Below are 25,284 nucleotides of genomic sequence, written 5' to 3'. Positions count from 1 at the left end.
AACTGGTTTTATTTTATTTGCCTAAGAAAATGTTTATTGCAATGAAATCCTTTATTTAAAGTATTTTTGAATAAATATTATGCAAAAAAAACCCCATTATGCCAGTGATTTTTCTCACTTAATTGGGAAGGGGCCTTAGCCTCTTGATTTTGGGTAAAATAATCGCTAAAATTGCTTATTTGGGAAGAAAAAAGCAGGTTTAAGTTCATTTTTTTTTTGGAAAACTGCATGATTTTAAAGAAAATTTCAATTGGAAAGAGGCCCTTTTTCGGAGTCTGTTATTATTTTAAGCAGGAAAATCACTGGATGTCCACACACGCAGAGAATCTACTTATGCTATGCAGCCAATTGTATTTTGTCCCAAATATTTTAGACACATTCACCTTATGTCAATACAGGATGTGTGCTACTGACTTGACAACACTGGTTAAGTCATCATAACTACAGAGCAATTATACGAGTAATCGAAGCCAATTATAAAAGCACAAACAAATCATATATTTTGAATTTTTTAATTTCAATCTATGATTCCATGAGCCTGCATTTGAATTTAAATAGTCTATAATGAATCTGTGTGTCAGAGTTCTCCATATATCTTTTTCCATTTTAGCACTTAATTAAAAGTCAATAAATAAACAAAGTATTGAACTATCCCAACAGAAAGGCAATAGCTCTATATTTCGCTTCCAAAATGGTATTCGTTTTCAACACTAAATACGTTACAGAAATTACAAAGTGATGCTTAGTTTCTCGTTGAGTGCAAGCTGGGTACGTGTGAGATTGGCTAGATATGTTACCATCAACAAATCCTGGAAAATAAAATCAGTTGCAAATTTAAGACAAATCTTAAACAAGATCCCATTATAAATAATGTCTTTGCATTTACCTATAACTAAAAATCAGAATCAGTGATACCATATATCTACAATAACCTTTTCATACATTAATAATGATTCTGTAACATTTCTCCCAATTATAAATAATTAGTAAACAAATCTACTTACGCTGTGGTTATATCTGATGAAACAAAGCCTCAATAGTTTAATATCAAGAACATTTATAGAATAATAATTTACATTTTATTGAAGAAATGTTATGAGGTTACATCCCTGAACCTTTTACTTACTCTTAAATATCTATAATAATAGAACTAATATTAACAAAATATAAAATATTTTTTCTCAGTGATCAATATGAACCAGACATTTAAAGGAAAAGCACTTGTTCATTCAATTTTTCTCTTGTCTCAAATCTGCCCAGTTTAAATGATGTAAACAAGAGGGCCATGATGGCCCTAGATCGCTCACCTGACTTATCAAACTCATCCAAACAATTACCTAGACAAGCATTCTGACCAAGTCTCATGACAGGTGAGTCAAAAAATGTGACCACTACAGTGTTAACAAGGATTATCCATATTTGAGCAGTGCGACCTAGTTTTTTTACCCAGGTGACACATATTCAAAGTTGACCTAGAAATCATCAAAACAAACTTTTAGACCAATTTCCAGGATACTTGGATCAAAACAGTAGCAACTAGAGTGTTAACAAGATTTTTCTATTTTTAGCTCCGGTGACCTAGTTCCACATGCGATTTCGAACTCATCCAAGCAATTACCTAGACAAGCATCCTGACCAAGTTTGATGATAATTGAGTCGAAAATGTGACCACTAGAATGTTAACAAGGTTTTTCCATATTTGGGCGGTGTGACCTAGTTTTTCATCCAAGATGACCCATCAGGGCTTTTTTTCACAGTTTGGGGAAGCAGCCCAGCCCTTAATTTTGGGGAAAAAATACAAGGTATATTTGCAAAAGGGGAAGAAAAAACTTGATGTAAATTCAATTTTTGGGGAAAACTGCATGATTTTAAAGAAATTTTCTTTGGGGAAGCAGCCCTATACCGGCCCCTGTTATAGAAGGTAAAAAGGCCCTGCCCATGTTCGAACTTGACTTAGAAATCATCAAAACAAATTTTCAGACCAATTAACAGAATATTTGGATCACAACAGTAGCCACTAGAGTGTTAACAAGATTTTTCTATTTTAAGCTCCTGTGACCTACTTTTTCATCCGAGATGACCCATGTTCAATTTATTCCCAGCAATGACCTAGACAAGTTTCCTGACCAAGTTTGGTGACAATTGAGTCAAAATTGTGACCACTAGAGTGTTAACAAGGTTTTTCTATTTTTAGCTCCTGTGATCTAGTTTTTCATCCGAGATGACCCATGTTCGAACTCATCCTAGCTATCACCAAAACAAGCATCTTGATCAAGTTTGATGATTGATGCAAAAATGTGACCGCTAGAGTGTTAACAAGGTTTTTCTATTTTTAGCTCCGGTGACCTACTTTTTCATCCGAGATGACCCATGTTTGAACTCATCTCAGCTTTCACCTAGACAAGCATCTTGACCAAGTTTGATGGTGACTGATGCAAAAATGTGACTGCTAGAGTGTTAACAAGGTTTTTCTATTTTTAGCTCCGGTGACCTACTTTTTCATCCGAGATGACCCATGTTCGAACTCATCCGAGCTATCACCTAGACAAGCATCTTGACCAAGTTTGATGATGATTGATGCAAAAATGTGACCGCTAGAGTGTTAACAAGGTTTTTCTATTTTTAGCTCCGGTGACCTACTTTTTAATCCAAGATGACCCATGTTCAAACTCATCCGAGCTATTAACTAGATAAGCATCCTGACCAAGTTTGATGATGATTGATGCAAAAATGTGACCGCTAGAGTGTTAACAAGGTTTTTCTATTTTTAGCTCCGGTGACCTACTTTTTCATCCGAGATGACCCATGTTCGAACTCATCTGAGCTATCACCTAGACAAGCATCATGACCAAGTTTGATGATGATTGATGCAAAAATGTGACCGCTAGCGTGTTAACAAGGTTTTTCTATTTTTAGCTCCGGTGACCTACTTTTTCATCCGAGATGACCCATGTTCGAACTCATCCGAGCTATCACCTAGACAAACATCCTGACCAAGTTTGATGATGATTGAGGCAAAAATGTGACCTCTAGAGTGTTAACAAGGTTTTTCTATTTTTAGCTCTTGTGACCTAGTTTCTCATCCGAGATGACCAATGTTATAACTCATCCAAGCTATCAACTAGATAAGCATCCTGACCAAGTTTGATGATGATTGAGGCAAAAATGTGACTGCTAGAGTGTTAACAACCAAATGTGAACGGACGACGGACAATCATCGATCCTAAAAGCTCACCCTGAGCATGCTCAGGTGAGCTAAAAAATACAGGTACTGGAACAAGAAACATTTACCTTCATATTAGAGTTAAGCATTTCTTCAAAGTCTTCTGGCTCAATCTGAGGGACCTTCATCACTAGATCCATTAAAAATCTACCAATAACATTATCAGCTGGTATTCTATTGGCCTGAAATGTCAGAAAAAAATGCTTATCTATCAATGTACCTAGAAGTACTTTAGAAATTCTTATAGTTAATACTCAAATAGTAAAAGTAAGCAAAGACATTTTATCATGCAAGTTCTTGTTACAATCTTTTACAGTTTTACCTTGTATCATTAGACTAGTTAGTTTAACCATCAAGCTCGATAGCAAGTCATTCACTCTGCTATCACAGCCTAGATTTTTCGATTTCTTGATTAAACAGTAAAATCCACAAAGGGCTTTTCTCAACAGGGAAGTGCATGCTAAGTGCAAATTACATGTTACTGGTATAATGTTATCTTTGTTAAATAAAAAAACAAAATGTTTCTTTCAATGCTGTTTGATAACAGTACATGTATTTCAAAGCAAGGAAGAAATATATAATAGAAGACATAAATGAAACATGCATCTTACTAGTATAATGATATCAGAGTATGTCCTTGAAAGATTCTAACCAAACAACACACTTTTTAAAAGAAATTGTGTCCTAATAAAGTGCAGAATGTTGATTTGTTTGATTGGGATTTATGTCACACCAACACAGGTCATATGGCTATGTTCCAGCTTTACTGGTGGAGGAAGACCTTGGGTGTATTATTTCAGGCACAAACGGGCACCTGAGTAGAACCACCAAGGTTCTGTAAGCTAGCTGGATAGGTTTCACACAGGAAAGAAGAATCCAAAGTCCCTGTTGGGATTCGAGCCCACCGTGGTGAGGGGCAAGTGGTTTGAAGTCAACAACCTTCACCACTTGGCTAAAGATGCCCAAAGTGTAGAATTTAAGCAAATATGTCTTACCAGAACATCTTCAACATATTCCAGAACCATGGCGAGTTTTTGTTGTAACATTCCTGTGGCTCTTTCTACATGTGTCAGATCTTTAACTAGGTTGGCACTTCGTTTAGGATTAAATTTACCACCCTGTATGACATCAACTGTAAAAGTAAACACTTGTTCATTGGTAATATCCTTATTGATAATTGACCAAACCAATAAAAGCAGCAATTTTCATATACATTGTATGTGAAACAAACTATAGTGGTCATCATCTGGAATTCAAAATTTCATGAAATGTTTTTCAACCTTCATCATTTTTTGTTTCTGAAATTGATATTCCAAAAAAAATTGATTATCACTTTCTAACTTAGTTACACTTTATCAGATTTAATAAGTATTGTAAAGTACCAAACAGTTAACAAATCTTTGTAAAAACTATTTATAAATAACAAACAAAATACTTTCATGTAGTACACATAACAGGTTCATCATTTGGCAAATTACCCAAACCATGTTTTGCTTCTGTCACCTTTTGACAATTATTAAAGTTATCAAAAATTTAGTATTTTATATCGAAGTCAATACTATTTGTTTATATATTGCTATTTTAATAGCCTTTCTATAAAAGGAAAATTTCATTTGTTTCTGAGACAAAATGTGCCTATAAGGAAAAAGATTTCCAAGGAATGTTGAAGAGAAATGCATTGAGCAGCAAAGTAATTTTCCCCATGTCATAATTTGGTTTATTGACGCCATGTAACTAGACATGTAAATATTCCCTTTTCATGTTTTGCATATATTTTGTGATAATGCACTTACCTGTCCTGTTTGTTCAATTGAGGAATAAAATGAAACATTTTAGAAATTGTGATAATTTGTGAAATATGACAATTCACAAATCAACTTGTTAGGAACCACTCAACATACATTTACAACTACTGAAGCATTGCAAAAACCTCAATAAAGAAGATAGAAACATTACATAGAAACTAAAATAAAACTAAATAGGTGCAGGCATGTTATGATTTAATTAAAATTAATTTGCATTACATTTGGACCTTTCAAAAGGGAAAATATATTACCTCCAACTTTCTCTGGTTCATAGCTGGTTATTTCTACTTGAACTGGGGCAAACATTGTACCTACAGTCTTCCCTGGAGTGCCAATCTGAGTACTGAAATATACAACCATACCACTGAGATTTTTTTGCCATGACATGACTGGAAATATTGAATTGTTCAGATATTTATACCATTAGATGTAGGACTGGGCCAATAGCTCGAGTTTAATTTTATAGCTAATTCCTTCACCCTATTTTTCCAAAATGTTCAGTTTTATCGTGAATAATGACCCAAAAAATGAATTTGGTAAGAATCACACAAAAAATTGATATTAATTTAATTCCGAGTATATTTTTCATCTTTTTCCGATTTTTCCATTTTACAAGCGTTAAACTTATTCAATGTAAGAATTTCATATTTTGTTTTAAGACTTTCAGACATCAACAGTGCTCAGTGGTCATCCGATTTTTCCATTTTACAAGCGTTAAACTTATTCAATGTAAGAATTTCATATTTTGTTTTAAGACTTTCAGACATCAACAGTGCTCAGTGGTCATCCGATTTTTCCATTTTACAAGCGTTAAACTTATTCAATGTAAGAATTTCATATTTTGTTTTAAGACTTTCAGACATCAACAGTGCTCAGTGGTCATACCACATAGTGTATATCATTATTATAAATTATCACATACAGCATTATGGCCTCAATTCAGAGAAAAAAAATTGCTTCAAATATTTCATTTCTTCAATTCTAACCAAATAAAGTTCATTCTAAGCAACTGTTCCCTACTCTTACGTCTTACCCAATCATTATTTTTTGTAGGATGTAAAGAATTTCTTAACTTTCTGGAAATGTGTCAAAGTTTGTAAAAAGCAAACAACTTTTTATAATGCTAAATTTCAACTGTTTTCATTTCTTCATAATGACATGTATATAATTCTAAATTAATATATTTTCATTTCTTTATAATTTCAGAACTATGGCAATTTTAAGGAAAATGTAAAACCCTGTGTAGATATAATATCAAGTCGAAAGTATATATTAATATGACACCTACCTAACAAAAGCCTTAATGCCCATTTTATTTCCTCTAAGAGTAGTATCTACAGTCAGATGGACAGGGTTTTTAGCTTCCCTAGAGTAATATTCATGGATTAACAGGGAATGTTCTGATACATCAGCACCTGTAGAATACCTGTAAATAATGTTGTAAATCATGTCTCAGTTATCAATGTATGATAGAATAACTACACACTGAAGGAGATAGAGGAAGATAAAAAATTATCATTTTTAAAATATTTAAACAAATATAGATTTCTCCTGTCTATAACAATTATGTATATACGAGGGGTTATCCAAAAATTCGTGGACTTTCTTTGTTGCGTAAAATATATTTTAGATATTAATTTGAAATTCTTACACTGCTTAGAAGAATTAATAACAAATAAACACAGAAAAAAATCATGTGAGTAGCTTCTTACATTACAACAATATTTAATTTTACATAAACACATGCCGGCGACAGCGGCTCACTCCAAAAATTTATTGACGTCAACGTCATAATATTAATGTACAACTTGTGCTTCAACGTTACGCAGTCAATGACGGTTACTGCTTCTCAAAGTAATGTCCATCACTAAATTTCTTATGCCACTTTAACACTAATGATAGTTTAAAATTTCTTTTCTCTGTTCGTCTGCTGATTTTTGTGCCCCCACGTTAGTGGCGGGCATTTAGATTTACCCTTGTCCGTCCGTCCTTCCGTCCGTCCGTTCACTTTTGTGTCGCACGTAACTCAAAAAGTATTTGACATAGAGTCATGAAACTTTACAGGAATGTTGATCAGCATGTGTAATTGTGCCCCTGGGTATTTTGGTCGGGATATTTATAGTATTTTCAGAGTTATTGCCCTTGACTTAGTAAAATTTTGCAATTTTCAACTTGTGTCGCATGTAACTCCAAAAGTATTTGACCTACAGTCATGAAACTTTACAGGAATGTTGATCAGCATGTGTAGTTGTGCACCTGGGTATTTTCGTCTGGATATTTTTAGTATTTTCAGAGTTAATGCCCTTGACTTAGTAAAATTTTGCAATTTTCAACTTGTGTCGCATGTAACTCAAAAAGTATGTGACCTAGAGTCATGAAACTTTACAGGAATGTTGATCAGCATGTGTAGTTGTGCACCTGGGTATTTTCGTGTGCATATTTTTAGTATTTTTAGAGTTATTGCCCTTGACTTAGTAAAATTTGGCAATTTTTAACTTGTGTCGCACATAACTCAAACAGTATTTGACCTAGAGTCATGAAACTTTACAGGAATGTTGATCAGCATGTGTAGTTGTGCACCTGGGTATTTTCATCTGGATATTTTTAGTATTTTCAGAGTTATTGCCCTTGACTTAGTAAAATTTGGCAATTTTCAACATGTGTCGCACATAACTCAAAAAGTATTTGACCTAGATTCATGTAACTTTACAGGAATATTGATCAGCATGTGCAGTTGTGCACCAGGCATTTTCGTCTGGATTTATTTAGTATTTTTAGAGTTATTGCCCTTCACGTAGAAATTTTTTGCAATTTTCAACTTGTGTCGCAAGTTTCTCAAAAAGGATTTGACATACTAAGTCAATAAACCTTATGGGCAGGTTGCACAGCATATTTTAGATTTGCACCTGGGGTTTGGCTTGTGGATTTATCCAGTATTTGTAGAGTTATTTCCCTTGACTTAGTAAAAAGATTGACAGAACAGTGTTGCGGTGGGGGCACCCGTGTCCTATGGACACATTTCTAGTTATCAAATGTTTTTGTAGGTGTCACTTCCAAATTACAACAAAAATTTATAATTGTTTTATGATCGCGCCATTTTCTTATTACCGCGTGTCTGTCGTTTTCCCGTTGTTAACAATAAAGGCGTCTGGCGTTTCTAGTGATATCAACAAAAATAAATGGAAATGATGTCCATTATTTAAGAAATACTTAAATGACATCATGGAAGAAACATGCGATGTTTAGCAGGTTTTCTACGTTCAATTTTTAGTTTTTTAGCAAGAAATATACGATGACTTATTGCGCTTTTCTACCGGGTGCCGTGTATGTGCTTATTTAAAAGCAATATAAAATCATTATTTATTGACACAATTAACTGTTCCTTTCAAAATGTGTTGATAATATTCTACAATGAATGCTGATGAAATTTCATTACAATACACGTTGACGTTCAAGAGATATTTAAAAAGTCCACGAATTTTTGGATAACCCCTTGCACATGTATTTTTTTCCAGCTTAACTGGTGGATCAAGACCTCAGGTGGCCCTTCATCAATGACATGATTTATAAGATGTTTTGATTGAATTTTCAAAGTAAAATTACCAAGGGGAGTGGTGGCCTAGTGGTTAAAGTGTCTGCCTCTCAACCCAAAGATCATGGGTTGGAGTCCTAATCGGGGTCACGACCATGTTTCTTCATATGACACCAGTACTGGTTGGTTCCAGGAAGCGGTCTCAAAAGTGATTAATATAAGTTCCAAGAACTTGTTTCGCAATTGAGATTAAATAAATATGTTAAAACCAAAGTGAAATTAAGTTTAACCAGACTTGAAAATGAAAATGTTTATTAAGTTTTAGTAAAAATCAATATACAGTCATGGTATTAACATAAAATCTGTCGTTTTGAACTAACAATTTTCATTTATATCAAGGTAAATGACAACTGTTTGAAAAATATTTTACCTGAATAAGGATTATAACCAGTAAACTAAATATCTAAAGAGTACATGTACAAGCTTTAAAAGCTTGAAATCTTTGACTCTTAAGTGTAATGTTGTAAGTTAAATGACAAGCAGGCAAAGCAAAGTCCAACTCTAAATCATTCACTGTAACACAGTTCTATCCAATGATAAAACTTATTCTGGTACTTAATTAACTATGAATTTCAAATAGATACTTACCATCCAACAATAACTTCAGATGGATTGACTTTCTTATGAAGTTCAAACATATTTCTTGCATACTCCAGATCTGCTGCAACCTGTAATTTAGATACATATCAATAATCAATTTGTGAAATGGACAAAATTTCACCCAAGACAAGATCCTACCATTGAAAAATGACATAGTGGACGAAAAGCCCACCCCAAAAAGCCCTTACATTAAATCAAAATAAACTTTACAATTTGCAATCAAGCCAAAATAGGACACCACAGTCTTCTATCCAAAATAACACTTCTGGTAGAAGTATGATGTAGAAAATCAGTTAATAAATATTATCATCATTGATAAGAGCTAAAGTAAAGATGATAAACCTAAGTTATTTTTTTAATATCCATTTTGTTAAAAACAACAACTCTGATTACTTATAAACAAAATTGGCCGACAAGATATTTGGAAACACTCAGAACACTTAGATGATAAGTTGGTACAAAATACCTGCATTTACTTATTATCTACAATTGTAGTCAAGGAAAGATCTGGTTTACAAACTGAAATTTTTATGCTTGTTATTAAATCAAAGAGTTTTTCGCATCATATATATCATCTTATTTCATATCATTGCTTTTTTAAACAAGGATAATTTGATTTTCAATATATATGACAACTTCCTACACCTATACTATCACTCTATGTAATGAGATTGAATTTGAAATTTAGACAGCCTTTTTTGAAAAATGGTTTTTACAATATACAAGTTTCGATATTTATTTCTCTCCATAAAATGTAAAAGAATGCTTATTTAAGACTGTGTGATAAACCTACCTCATCCTCAGATTCATTATGTGGTACAGCAAATGCATTAGTTACTTCTACAACACCTTTGTCATGTGTTCCTGTTATGGGATAGAAAAGAACACAATAGAAACACATATAAAAGCCATTGATGAAATACAAAAAAAAACAGCTGAAGTAAATGAGTTTTCAATTCTTTTTTACACATTTTAGACAAATATAATCATGAACTTATTCTAGATTATATCTGTCCTGGAAGAGAGATAAGGGGAATGCAAATGGGCTATTTTAATTTCATGTTAGGGCACTGATTTAATCATTTACCTTGTCTATAATTCTGCTAAATTTAACAAAAATTTGAGCTGTCAAAAGAGTGATAAAATACCCCCACCATCTCTTTGACAAAGGATGTAATCCAAGTCCAATTATCATTAAATTTCAAAGGTGAAAAGTAAAGAAAAATTTAAAGAAAGTCTTTTGGGCAAGAGGAATAAGAGTTATAGAGTGGACCTGAAATTGTTTGATGTTTAACTTTAAAGGTGTGACCTTGATCAGGCACAAGGGTGGCATGGGTCCTTCAAGTTGCCTTGTTGCAGTGAACTGAGCAAAGTTTACGGCGCACCAACACAATTTAGGTCAATTTAAAATCTGCCTTTGTCAGTTCTTGAACTATTACCTACACAATTTTCCATGTACAACAGTTTAAACAATTATACTCAGGGCTCTAGGAACGCTTATTTGAGCACAATTTTATGCATACTTTTTGCAAAAGGACGCTTAAAATATCCAATCGGCAGTCCCTTGTACGCATAAAATTCCAAATCCATGTATCATTGTGTCCTTCTCATATGCAATATACAGCAGCTAATGTGTAAGTTTTAAGGCGGGTTTTACGCTTGTCAAATACAATGCGTCCTCAGCCAATCAGGATGCAAGTTTTTCCAATAATCTAATTGAAGCTGAGGTCGCGTGTTGTTTATGATGTTTTGGCATGCGACAAACACGGCAAAGACAATCAGTGAAAATTGCGGTGTTGATTTTATTGACCGTTTGAAATCACTTGTGCCGATTCTTAATAATTTTCGGGAAATAAACCAACCAGATGACGGTTGTATATATTCGTCAAGATGGCGGTGTTTTTATAGAAATTTCAATTGGGCATAGACATCTTCTTATGGGAGTAAGAGTTGTTACCCTTGTCTATATATTAGTATATAGTGTAATGGGAATGGACTAAAAGTCACTTCTCACTTCCCCTCAGAGCTTGCACATCGCTGAGAAGGCACAGGGCATCGGCAGATTTACAGCTTGTCTGGTAGCAAACACAACTCAACTAAACAGAAGCCCCTTGTAGGCTGTAACAATGAGATCACTACTTCGTCAACAACTGCGGACCAGCTGCAGGTGTCCTGACTAATGCCGAGGGGAGTGGCCCTACAAAGAAGGCTGAGACGACGAGGATGGTGTGCTAGGGTGCATGAGCCCCTAGTACAGATAGACGGCTTGTAAGGCAGGTCTTTTGCTGGCACCAACAGCCCTTTTCAGGGCTACCCTTTCATATTGTCACAGGTAACTGTACATTTAGGTTCTTATTGACCGCCGTACAGTGACCTACTTTTGGCTCAAAATTCATATCTTTGGCTAATACTCCATGGAAATTGCATGGAGGTAAACTATCACCACTTTGTGCTTCAAAATTAACTCTTTAAGGGCATGACTGGTGACATGTCCGGAGTCCGTTCTCGACAGGGAAAGCTGCATTTTGTGCCCTAAAGGGCGGATGGAAACTCATTAAGCATTAACTACATACATACATAGAATTCATTTCTGACTTAGGATAAATGTTTCTACCATCAAGTACATATTTTGTGAACATTCATTGAGCCGTACCCTTTGAATTTGGTAGTCAGACTATTCTCTCCCTTACCAGTTCCTCCCCTGACGTTTCCTCCCTGATGGTTCTCTTCCTATATTAAGCAGACAGTTCCTCCCCATCTTTATTTTCATTAATACATTAATATTGAAGTATTTAGATATTTAATAATTTGGATAAGTTTATTATTAAATTATAATATTAATTGATATAAATTAGAGAACAAAATATTTTATTGGAGTATTTAGATGTTTAATACATCAGGGCTCATCCGGAAGGGCGATTCAGGCGATAACTTCGCCGTGTATATTCCAATTTCGCTCTCCCGATTGATCAAAGAGAAGTCAACATCGCCGATAAAATCTTAATTCCCAAATAGTAATTACTTAGCGATGTAAAGAGCAGAGATTGTATCCGCCCATATGACGACCGCTAATTATCATTATCCAATCAAAGCGTCGCTTTATACTACCCTTCTACCTGTAAGCAAAGCGATAGAACGCCTACTCTAAACAGTAAATAATGAGAGCATCGGCCCGAAACGGTATAATTGTGTGATAGTTTTGCGAGTTTAATACGGGATTTGGCGATAATAATAGATTATCTAAACACGTGCAATCTTCCCTAATTGATATACACGAAGCACTTCGATGGTGGGTTTTTTAACCCGAGTAAGGGCGGTGTGCAATGGATTTTTCACGGCTATCACAAAACTGTTAGTCAATTAAAAATAATCAATTTCATTAATGATCAGCGACAGGATTAAAAACTTCATCATAGTTTTGAATGATTTCAGTCTGTTAACATCAATTTTTACTGTAAAATTGTTATGTCGCTCACGTCATGGCTACAAGGCGAAATGCCGAAACCGAGCAACTTAAGAAAGTTACTGATTCTGATAGTTACACCTACGCGAAAAATTAAGAAAGCCAATTCGCAAAAATCTTGCGATTGGTATGTTTTAGATAGTGGGGGTGTTTGGCTGTAGAAATGCCAAATTTGACACAGTTTACGCATGTGGGCACGACATCCTGGCTAAACTACATATCGACATCCTGGCTAAACTACATATCGGTCGTATATCATGCATGTAACGTATATAACAACAAAATTTGTCAGGAAAGAAGTGTTCTTTTTGTTTCAATATATATATTTGTTGTAATGTCGTAAATATGACGCTCAGATTAAGATTTATCAATATTGTAAATTTTAAAAAGCATTATTTATAAAGATATTACCGAATTTAACATTTCATGAAAATAAAGGGAGGTAATTAGAAATTAATTTTCTACAATTTCTCAGTCAAATTTTTCAATAAGAAATGAATGTATGTAATTTTAGTGATCAAATATGATGTGCACAAATGTTTGCAGTACATATTTTACATATTATTTCCTGTTTGAAAATTGTTTTATAAGCATAATTATATGCATATAAATTTGACTACAACATTTAGGAATTTGAAAGAAATTTCTGTCACCAGAACAGAATAGAACAGATATTACTAATCAATATCCAACGTGACCTCATCTTCTATTAAAAGTGAGGAAAGTAAAAAATATAAAATTGATTATATCAACATATCTTTTTCTTACACATTATTATCAACAAATCTACATGAAAATATATAAACACATATTTAGAGAAAGCTTATAAATAGCTGATCAATAGATATCAAAATTAATTTTTTTATTCATATTTGCAGCTCAAAAACATTTAGATGCCATTGCCAGATCTACTATTAATTAATCTACTATTAATTAATACTACTATTAATTAATCTACTTTTAATCAATAAACTTGAGAAATATTATATGTGATGTTAATTGTGTTTATACTATAATTAAAGGATGTATAGCCATGCATGTTAATGCATACACATTGGGTTGTTTCCATTCTCCCTAATTTTCGCGGGGAAGTCACTTCTCCCTAAAATTTCCCCCCAGGATGAGCCCTGTACATAGGCATGTTTATCATTAATTGATATAGATTAGATAAAAAAAATATTTTTAGCATAGTATATTATTTAGATTTTTTTTATTAGATCTAACGTATACTTTTTAATCAGTTTAATTTACTTGATTAGGATAATCATTCGATATTTATTATTGGGTGAGGTTTTTTGTTTTTTTTTTTTTAATAAATAAGAAAAAAAATTATAAGAAAAAAAAGATTTATAAATTTTAATTGCTAAATTTCATACTTTTGTATAATGAAGAAAGGAGTTCAATACACATGTATGTTAAGTTTGCTGTCAGAGATAATTAAAGTGTTTATTAATTCATTATTCAAGAATCAAGGTGTAATCCAATGATTAAAATAACTGTGAAAAGGTGTTGATAGCGAGCTTGACGAGCTGGCCCGAGCTTTACGGTAATGTGAGTACCTGCTAAGTGATGGTTTTGAAAACTTTTGTCCAAAGTACCGAATTGGACACAACGCAACTTTTCGAATTTAAAGATAACGATAAAAACTGTGGAATTCTGACTGAAAACGGATGTGTAGAGTGGTCACCCGCGCACGTCTATGGGAACCATAATTGGACAGGGAACCAGAATAACGGAAGCTGTGTATTAAATATCGAATGACAGTTTTAAAACGGAAAATGTAAAATGAAAATTGAAGGCGCCATTTTGTTTGAAAAATCTGATAAATAAAAACAATTTTTTGTCGAATTTTGTTGTGAAAACTATCTAGAATGAAAGAAAATGGTCTAACTAAGAAAATGAATCCGAACACCAATATCTTTTATTCAGTCGTTAACGCTGCACAGACGTTTAAAGTATTGTTTACTTGACGTCACAATGTAGTGCCAAACAGCACGTGCAAAACAATCAAATCAAGTACGCTATTTTAATGTCGCAAACGTTTTAAGTTTTACATTTATTTCACTTTTAATAATCTTTATTTCGCTTAAAAAATTATAGAGTGAAATAAAATAAACAAAGTTTTATCAACGTTTTCAAAACTCGTTATTCATTTAACGACAGGGGCGGAGCCATATTTAACACAGTACGCGTGATGTCACACGCACTCGCCACAGCATTTGAAATAAAAATGAGCGATAATTTCATACTATTTAACGTTAAAAGTACATCAAGCTCGCTTTGAGGCTTTGCCTTTTTCATATTAAACAAATATTTTTATTAGTTATTTGGTAATATATATTGTTTCATGTTAATGACTACATGTTCTTTAATCAATTTTGTATAAAAGTAAATGTGAAATGTGATTGCATACCAGTTGTTGCTTATTTATTTTCTATAACATACTTGTTACCACCTTATTCGCTATTTAACAAATAGATGAATATCACTAGACCTTCACATAAATACAGGTGTATGTATATCAATCACTGTCTAATACGGGGAAGTTAAAGGCTTTGGCTTGCCCGGCTATAGACTACACGTGTATATTTAAAAGGAAACCAAATTAAAAAACAATTACAAAAATATATAGAATTCTATACCTATCAGTGAAATTTTCAGTGTCAGTTCTAGTTAGGCACCGCCATTTACAATGTAACTCAACAGTGTTTTTTTTCTTTATATAACTACTACCCTAAAACGGTACTATTCCCAATAGAAAATAGACATTAAAATTCCCAATTTCCAATGTTAAAATTCCCAAAATGGCTGTTCAAAATTTCCACAAGGAAAAGAGATTTCTCTGAAATCATTTAAATCCAACATATCCATATAAATCATCACTCAATAGTTCTACCTGAACAGCGGAAGCTGTTAGCTATCTTTATTCATAATGACTATCTTATTTGTTGCTGAAAAAATGCATAAAAAAAATTCCCAATTTAAGTCAAAATAACACATTTTTTCCCAATCAGTCTGGTACCGGCACCATTCCCAACGTAGAGAAAAAAAACACTGCTGAATGATAAAAGGCGGTGTATTCCGATAACAGAACAAATCTCAACTTTTCGGATTAATAATAATCGTCGAGTGTTCCGAGTGAAAACGGAAGTGGGTACATATAATACCGAATGACTCCTTTAAAACGGAAAACCTTTACCGACTTCCCCGTTCATAGGCTTTGCCTAATTTCATATTAATCTTAACCTTTACAATGAAGGTGAATAAAATAATCTTCAAGAAATATTATTAGATTAAGTCAAAACTAAAATGATAACTAACAAATAAAAATTGGGGGAGAACTGTCTGCATATTTAAAATTTGGGAGAGAACCGTCAGGGGAGGAAACGGTTTGGGAGAGAACCATCAGGGAGAGGAACTGGTAATAGTCTGTCATTCTTGAATTTGATTATTCTCTACATATTTTCACACGCAAATTATAATCGGTAGGTTATTCTAAAATTATGAAATTTTCTCATCATAGAATACCTAGTAATGTTCCTATTACACGCCTTGCATCTTCGTTCCGACGCTCATACGAATCAACAATGGTAAATAACACTACTGGATGAATCCGACACACGAGATTTACAGCCATTTTGGAAGTGAAAGACCGGCTAATGATATGATTGGATAAAATAAAATAAATATTGGAATAAAAATATAAGTTTCTAAATTACTTGATTAATATATTCGTGAAATTAGAGAAAGTCGGGTTGAACTAAAATATTGACTTTGGTTTCTTTAGTAGATCTATATATCGTATTTAGTATTTATTTCATTTTCGACTTCCGGTTTTACTAACTAACAACAACAACAACAACAGCGACAACAACAACAACACATTTTGTTTTTTCTTCAACATGAATTTTTGCCGTATTATTTCTTGACATTTATGTGAGGACGCCGACACAATCTGGTAATAACTGATACTGATACATGAAGCGACGTACAACAGACACTTCACCATCCCATTGACTTAGCAATAGCAGTGCAGACACTTCACCCTTCTTTTTACTGTTTATCCTGGTTGTACTATCTACCGGGAGTGTAAGCCTTATTAGGTCCACCATCATATAATACAAAAAAAATCTAATTTAAAAAAGTTATTTTCTGTAGGAGGTACCATTTCTTTGATGAAAATAACAATCATCCAAAAGAAATTTTAACTAGAGTCAGTGTACCCGGAGTCGTACACTTTTTTAAGTAAAAATAAGAAAATTATCTTATAGTTAAAAATTCTACTTATAATAGATATTATTTTGAAAATTACATCCTTTGCCCATAAAAACTGATTACCGAAACGTTTCTATCTTAAGTAGGTCATACTTCTAGGCGCACTTGATTTTAAGCAACAGGAATGGGCTAAATATGATAAACAGTGGACTCGGTTCCGCACACAAGGCCATTTTTATACTGAAAGGTTATTTTACATTTTAAACATGTTTTATAAATTATTGAACATCTCTAAGTCCAGATAAGTTATATTTCTTTGCAAATTTTTCCGGACTTCAAATAAATTTAATGCACATTCTTACTACAGTATACAAACATTTATTTCCAAGCATAGTAGCACACAGGAAACATGTAACAGCAATTAAAATATACTTTTAACTACTTGTAGGTAGTAAAGACAGACATAAAACATTATTATTGAAGGTTTTTTCATCTGTTTAGTTATGATTTGTTCGATTAAGAGTTTGGTATCATTTTAAACAAAAGAATCAAGGTGAAATGACTTGGCGTTTGGTAGTTGGGAGAAGTTAATTCATGTGCATATATTTCATAACTAACAGCAAATTTGCCATAACAAAAACATACATTTCTTTTCAAATATATATTTTATAATGATCTTAACATTAAAATAGAAATTAGCATGGTTTAGTTGCTGAATAAGTTGTTTTTATGTGTGACCTACACAGCTATGTACATGTATTTACATTTTCGTCTGCACTGTCTAGGGAGAGGCTGGGGTGCAAGATCCCAGATTATATCATATCCTGTTGAAAACATGCCAGTTCAGTGAAACAAAAATGAAAACTAAATAAATTCATTTGATTTTTTTAAGAAAAAATGAAAAATGGGAAAGTGTGCGGGACCGGGTCCTGTGCGGAACCGGGTACACTGACTCTATACATCAAAAAGATAGTTCTGTTAATAACCTCATATGAGTGGCAGCCATTTTTGTTTTTAAGTACTTAATACCAGGAATGACTTTTAAGCAATCAATAAAAAGTTAAAAACATATGTAAATGGTCCATTACTGTTAATGATACTAAAGTTCTATTCAATATTTATCAGTTATCACACAGAAAAAGGGTAATAATTTGATAAGCATTTGCACACACATTCAAAATATCATGATGGGTCCAAATTGTTAGCAATATTACTGGTTTTTATACGTAAAACACATTTATGTGAATAGGGTTATTAAAACTTTGAATTTTCTTCAAAAAATGCTATATTTTGTATGAAATTAATGTGAAAAACACTTGCATACAAAAGAAATTTTTTATGTAAGTATTGTTTGTAATATCTGGACATTCCCGGTACAAAGTACCTCCCGGTATAAAGTACCTTGAGGATAATAAAATTTGATCATTGAGACTCTTACGCCCCCATTGGTTTTGTGTTTCAGGCACAATATGAAAGTAGGCAAAGCCTATAACGGGATATTAGATAAAACATTATTTTATTTTTCGTTCAGTATTTTATGTACTTTTGACCTAAAATGTGATAAAATATCAATATATACTAAAAAAAAAAATTTTCAATGTTATATTAATATGAAATTAGGTGCTACCTATGGCGCGGAAAGCTCTTATGAATTATGATTTAAGCATAACATGTTTAGTGTACATGTTAACCAGATCGTTAATAAGTAAATGCAGGTATTTTGTACCGTAAACAGAAACGAATAAATTGGTGGTGTTCAACTTATCATCGGAAGAGGGACCACTGCGCATGCGTTGGTGTTTGGAAAAACCCGCCGCCATTTTCTGTTAATCTCTAATCACATATGTTGTTTTTAAGTTATTTTTAATGTGCTAATTTATCAAAAAGGATTTAAAAGTAATTTTTTACATTTATTATCGTTTCTTTAGTTCTTATGAATGAAATGAATGTTAATTTTCTGATTTTGTACATCATTCTTTCACCGGAAGTGTTATTAAGCATGGGTCTGCTAGCATTAGTCTGAATTATGTAGACGCTCATTTAAAGCGCTGTGATATCTATATTTAGCTGAAAAGGATTTCAAAATGGCGGCGCCCAGTTAACTAAGGATTTTTTCACAGCTCATTAGGTATAGGATATATAATTTTTTGAAATTTTCATTTACTTTTTATTTGATTTCATTTGAATTGATACGCGTCATACATGTTATCTAAGAGCGCTACAGACCTCGCGGGGCCTTTCAAATGTTTGATCATGTCATTTTGCCTTGTAAACCCTAAAGGGAAATTTCCCTGGGATAAGGGTTTTCTAAGGAGTTTTAAATTTTGTAGAATGTGGCTAGGTTTGTTTTGGGGGTAGTGTCTCGAAGACTTCTTTGCAGATTTTATAAGCATTTTCAGTAATTTTCAACAATAGTTGCTGTGGGCAACGTCCCTGAGACAAAGACTGGTTTATATATACACAGCTGCGATATAAAATATTAGATCATTTATTTGCTTTATTAAGGGAATTTTTCTCTGGAAGAGGGTTTTCTTGGGGGGGGGGGGGGGGGTATTTTATAAAATGGGGCGTTTGTTTTGAGGGAAGTGTATAAATGATTTTTATTGACAATTATATGTGTTTGCTGTGGGCAACGCCTTAATGTATATATATGGCGACATTACATTTACATGTACAATAATTTTCTTTGCATTGTAAAAGGAAGTAAAGTTTTCTAGAAAAAAAGGTTTTCCTAGGGTTGTCAGTTATTTATTAAAAGTGACTTGGTTTGTTTTTGGGGATATGTTTTAATTATATTTTCACTGACTTTATGTGGAAAAAGTGTTTTTGATAAAAAGATACACATTGAAAATATTAATTGTTTTAATGTTTTTACATTAAAACCATATTCATTAACCGTTTGATATATTCTTTACTAAATGAACTGAATTGGATTATCTTTTTTGCATTCATTTGGTTGAAAATTATATATGAAAATTCATTGTAAAATATATTAAAAATCAGATGTGCTCTTTACGAAATGAACTGAATTTGGAACTTATTATATTATTATTATCATCATCTTCATTATTATTAGTGTTATTATTATTATTATTATTATTATAGCAAATCTGTGACTTGGAAGTGATTCAGCAGAAATAATATATAATAAAATGTAGAAAGTTTATGAAAAATGAAGAAACAGTTTTAGGTTAGTATCTTAGTTGAAACATTTATAATTCCAGATCTAGTTTGAGGAATGGATTCTTTGAAATGGCAGCCGGGGCAGGTGCTGAAGATGGAGAAATTAGAGAGGTGTTTACTGGGATCAGATGAGATTCAAGTACCGGAGTGTCTGTTAGAACAAGTAAATATAATTTTCGAAATCATGTCTGCTAGAACAAATAAATGTTATTCTTAGAATAAAGATTCAGCTGTAATGGTATTGAAAAAAAGAAAGAAATTTCTGATTTACACAATAATAAATCATCTACTTTATCCTTTAGATTTGCTAACTAATTTGATAAGGTTTTTATACAAAGTGAGATGTTTGTAAAATATTTGTAGTAATAATGAATACAGAATAAAACTGGTAAGGTAATCAAAGAGTAATATGTATAGCAGATATAAATAAATAATTCCTAAAAAATAAAATTTGATAAAAGAATCAACAATTGTAATTTGACCATCTGCTAGTAGGTGTAAAAGTAAAATAACCGTAACTATACAGTTTACTCAAATTAGTATTTAAGGAGAATTCTTGCCTCTGGTCAAATTTTTACTTATGTTGGTAGTATCAATAACTGTCTTTCTATTTCAGAAACATATATTTCACAGTGTAATGAGTCAGGAAACCTGGAACAAAGTCCTTACTGAATCTCAGAGACAGCATCTCATGGTAGGTTGGCAGCATCTTAGTTTTTAATGCTTGATTATCATGCAGGTTCTTACAAATGAAGTTAATCAAATCTCATCAAGATCCACTTTCTGGAACTTACTTTTGTTTTCTGTATAAGGAAACATGGTTGTGAACCTAGAAGGGCTTGAATTTCACAATACTTGTGTTGAGAATAAGACAATTCAACCACTTAACCGCTGCACCTCTTGAGACATCTTAATAATTATGACACAGCCTATAATCAATGCTTTAATTGATCTTATTGTAATTGGTTTTTGTTCTCTTTTTTCTCTCATTTCTTAAACTTAATACATTTAATATACATGCATTCACACCCAGAGGTGGTAATGTGCTTATATATATTATACTTACAAGATAAAGGTACTGCTTCTTTTTGGATTGAAATATTTCAATATGTAGTGGTCAACCTGCTTTAAAGTTTGGCACAAGTTTACAAAACTCAAGACTATTTTCAAGTTTGATTTCCCTTGTCACTTTATTATTGCACATGTCAACATAGTTTTTTTGCACCACTTTATATTAGAAAGTCTTTTGATTTCAGACATTTTTACCAAAATTTCCAGAGAAAGAAAATGAGGAAAGGAGGGATACTCTGAGGTAATTACAGTTGTGAGAATATTAAATTATATCAAGTCTTACTACTGTAAAATCAGATGTTTATGCGAGGACAAAATTTCACAGAATTAAAATTTGGGATTGCTTAGCAAGGCTATATATTTGCTAGTTGTTACTATGTTACTGTTAAATTGATATATATAATTAAATTAATCATACATAGCAAACATTTATATTTCAGCACATTATGCCTCAGAAATCCTTTTTTTTATTAAATTCTTTAGAAATGTAAAACACATGTTTAATAATGTTGTAATAATGGATTTAGAACATGTAAGATATTTAACAGCTGAAGAAAGTAGTGCTGAATGTGCAGTAATGTGTCGTAAAGGTAGCAAAATGTAAACAAATAGTATTTTGACTTCCATACAAAATACTAATTCATTATAATTATACCAATTGCCAGCAAATCAAAAGATGCAAAGATAGTTCATTTATAAGGCAAATAAGTATTTTTTGTGGAACTTGTAACAAGACACCAAATATTTAACATTTTGAGAAATAAAAATGATAGCATTTCTGATGCATAATGTGCCTTTAATTTGTGACATAAGTGAAATGTAATCCTTTGCGAAAGATTTTAGTTTATAGCATTGTAGTTGTGAAAGGATAGAAAAAATATTTTTTCTGTGTAATAATTTGAATATAGGTTATTAAATATACCTGAAATATTTTTAAAATAAGAAAGAAACCATATTACCAGTAGTTATAGAAAGATTATCAGAAATGAGCATAGGCTTGTATAATTTGTATTTACTTTAGATTTCATGTTTATATTTAATTACAAAGGATATTAAATGTTAATAGTATTGTTATTAAATATAAGTAACTACAATACTTGAATTTATACATGTATATGTAAAATAAGTAAATAGTCGATAATTACAGCAATAGTATCAAATTTATTCAGTATCCTCTGATGTCATCATTTTTTTTTCAGGAAACTTTTTAATGGAGACAACTTTAAATTTGGTAACCCATTACAAAAGTTTCAGTATCATCTTAAAGGTAAGTAAATCAAATCATTAACATGTCAGAATGATTTTCAGGAGTTATTCAGCTGTGAACAAAAAAAAAGACACAAGTTGTTGTATCGTTTTACTACCTAGTGTAATTACCTAAGTTGAATGTTTTTGGGCTATCAGTAGCCTTAATGGTCACTGATTTGAATCTCTGCTGACTCATGAACAGTTTAAGACTGCCAGGGACTTTGGAGTCTTTCATGTGAGGAAGTTGTTCAGACAGCTCAATGAAGGTTGATGGTTCTACTCAGATGCAGTTTTGTAATGTAGTTATTTAGCAGGTTAAGTGCCTCACCATGCCTGAAATTATGCACAGAGTGGAATTTAACATATTCTTTTACCTGTTAAGCTGAAGTGCTCATATGACTGTTGTAATGCGTGTACAGTATGAAGCTGAATCATAACATAAAAATATAATTTAACTATTGATAAACAAGTTTAGATAAATGTTTAAGCATACTTGGTAAGGTATTTCATTTCTTACATATAATAAATGTATTAAGGACTTTACCTGCTTTGAATTTTGTCAGTTATTAACATGAGGTGTTTATAAAGATACACAGGAAAATCACACAAAAATTCAGCATGCCGCAGTCGGGACTTGAACCACGGGTTACTAGATTGCCAATCCTTTATGCTAACCACTACACCACATATGCCATAAAGAACAAAATGCAACAATTTTAGATAGTCTATGCTGTATGGTCATTGAATATAAGTCTGATTCTATTTTTAGATTTGGAAAATCCAATTCAGCCAGTGAATATGATACTACACCCATTGAATATGAATTTATGATTTGTTCTGTTAATTACTGTTTGAACCTATGATATTGCAGCTATTTTAGATCATATTCATAAAATATGATATGTTTATATTACAGATGGAAGCTATTCCCCAGATATTGCTAAATACACTAGTATGATTAGGAGGATGAAGCATCAGGAGTATAGGAACAAACAGAAAAGATATTATCACAATCTGCTCAAAGAAATATTGCTTTCTAGACAGGTTCTTAATTTGCTTATTATCTCAGATTCAATGTTGATTGATATATCCCTACTCTGACCCTTTATTTGAATGACAATAAATTTAACCACAAACATTGACATGCACTCTTTTGATAATAAAGAGGTTGTGGTGAAATTCTTATTGTTTCCACTAATCTGATAATTAGAATTAGACAGGTTAGGGATCTATGCATATATGTTATAAGAAAATTGTGAGCTTGAATCAGTCAGTAGTGTATATTCCATTTTAGTTGTAACTGACATTATTATCATATATGACAATTTAATTGAAAAATAAATCCTAGGGGCTTATTTGATTTTGGTAAGATCTTTAACAATGTTTCCTTACACCACTAATAAGTACAGTAAGCATAGCATATATGTGTAAACACAGGTTCAAATGACAATTGTGTGAACAGTTACATGATTTATATTTCAGTCAAAAAGTAGATAACTAAGTAAGAATCATCATTAATATACAAAATATATAATAGTTAACAAATTTGTCACTGCTGTTAATATCTCAGCTAAAGATAAATCTCTGAGACTTGGGTGATACTTTGTTTGATACATGTACCTTGGCTGAACATCCTCTTTGATCGAATATGTTGAACCAATTTATTATGTGATTTAATATGTTTGTAAAGATTTTCTCTGAATGTTGGTGTAAAAGTGTTATAGTGCTGAAATGATGTAAGGGCACCTGGAATCTTCTTCCACCAGTTATGAAAGCTGTAAACTCTTCTTATTGTCTTTCCTGAGTAGATGTTTCTACAACACATCAAAATAAAAACTCCGAGGAAATATTAAACATTTGATATGCATCATAATGTAACACATTATTTTATGGTTTTATATCATAAATATGATGCTCAAATTGAGATTTTGTAAGTTCCAAAAAGCATTATTTATAAAGATATTACCGAATTTAACATAACATATGAATAAAGGGAGGTAATAAAAAACTTATTTTCTATAAAGTCTAAGTCATTTTTTTCAATAAGAAATTAATGCATATATTTTAATAATTACATTTTATATGTACAAATATTTGCAGTACATATTTTACATATTCTTCGATGTTTGGAAATTGTTTTATAAGCACAATTGTATAAAATTTCACTGAAGTATGGTATACAACCTCAATTACAACATTCAGGATCTTTAAACACTTGATATTAACAGTTTTTAAAATGTTTACAGAGAGTGTTTGATCAGCTGGCAGAGCTACCACCGGATGAACCAATCAAGTTTGAATATGAGCCTCCAAAACAAGTCAAAGAAAATCCAATTAAGCTGAGGGTACAGAGGAAATACAAAAGGTCACTTTAACATTTGAAATATGTATTTTTATTTTTTTTTACACTTGGTGGGGCTATTAAGGGAAAATTTCCTGAGTGTATGATAATTTTTACACAGTAATTATGTAGGGTTTTAACATTTACATGTGTTTTGCTTGCATAACAAAAATCCAAAGTTCTGTTTACAAAACTAGTCTCTGTAACATAGATTATTTATAATGCATCTTAAAAATTCAGTTTTATCAATAAAGAAATTTTATGCTATGCAAGTTTCAAAACTCACTATTTTGATGAAATTTGTTCATATTTAAAGTTATGATGGAAAAATGTGTAAAATAAGCATGCAAAATTTTCTCATTTCAGCTTCATTTTGCATAAGCTTAAGCTTTTATATACATTTTTTTTTTCAAACATATGACAATAGGACATATTTTCCTGAGTAGGCAAAAGATAGTTAGTTGATTTTTGATTAATTGAATATTTGTGTATGTTTTTTTAGGTACTTTGGGAAAAGTGAGGAAGAATCGGAGCAGGCGATAA

At 32.1% G+C, this 25,284-nt stretch overlaps 2 protein-coding genes across 2 annotated transcripts; one reads left to right on the top strand and one right to left on the bottom strand.

Moving 5' to 3' along the window:
* Positions 1 to 496: 496 nt before the first annotated feature.
* LOC132729459 (eukaryotic translation initiation factor 3 subunit F-like) lies at positions 497 to 16,368 on the bottom strand. The gene is made up of 8 exons (XM_060715229.1): positions 16,212 to 16,368; positions 10,014 to 10,084; positions 9,209 to 9,288; positions 6,317 to 6,454; positions 5,280 to 5,371; positions 4,219 to 4,355; positions 3,292 to 3,405; positions 497 to 809 (listed from the first exon to the last, which is right to left on the bottom strand). Exons 1-8 carry the CDS (start codon positions 16,318 to 16,320, stop codon positions 729 to 731), a joined length of 822 nt encoding a protein of 273 aa, XP_060571212.1. The 5' UTR covers positions 16,321 to 16,368; the 3' UTR covers positions 497 to 728.
* A 132-nt stretch (positions 16,369 to 16,500) lies between these two features.
* LOC132729461 (nuclear factor related to kappa-B-binding protein-like) lies at positions 16,501 to 25,277 on the top strand (the record flags this gene model as incomplete). The annotated part of the gene is made up of 8 exons (XM_060715231.1): positions 16,501 to 16,641; positions 20,123 to 20,244; positions 20,698 to 20,775; positions 21,338 to 21,393; positions 22,352 to 22,419; positions 23,317 to 23,444; positions 24,647 to 24,765; positions 25,244 to 25,277. Coding segments are annotated over exons 2-8 (591 nt in total), but the record flags the coding sequence as incomplete, so codon positions are not given.
* Positions 25,278 to 25,284: the final 7 nt, after the last annotated feature.

This window comes from Ruditapes philippinarum, unplaced genomic scaffold (assembly GCF_026571515.1).
Source record: "Ruditapes philippinarum isolate M1 unplaced genomic scaffold, ASM2657151v2 ctg7578_1_1_1_1, whole genome shotgun sequence".
NCBI lineage: Eukaryota > Metazoa > Mollusca > Bivalvia > Venerida > Veneridae > Ruditapes > Ruditapes philippinarum.
Note: the sequence above shows the minus strand (reverse complement) of the source record. Positions and strands in the feature narration are given on the sequence as shown.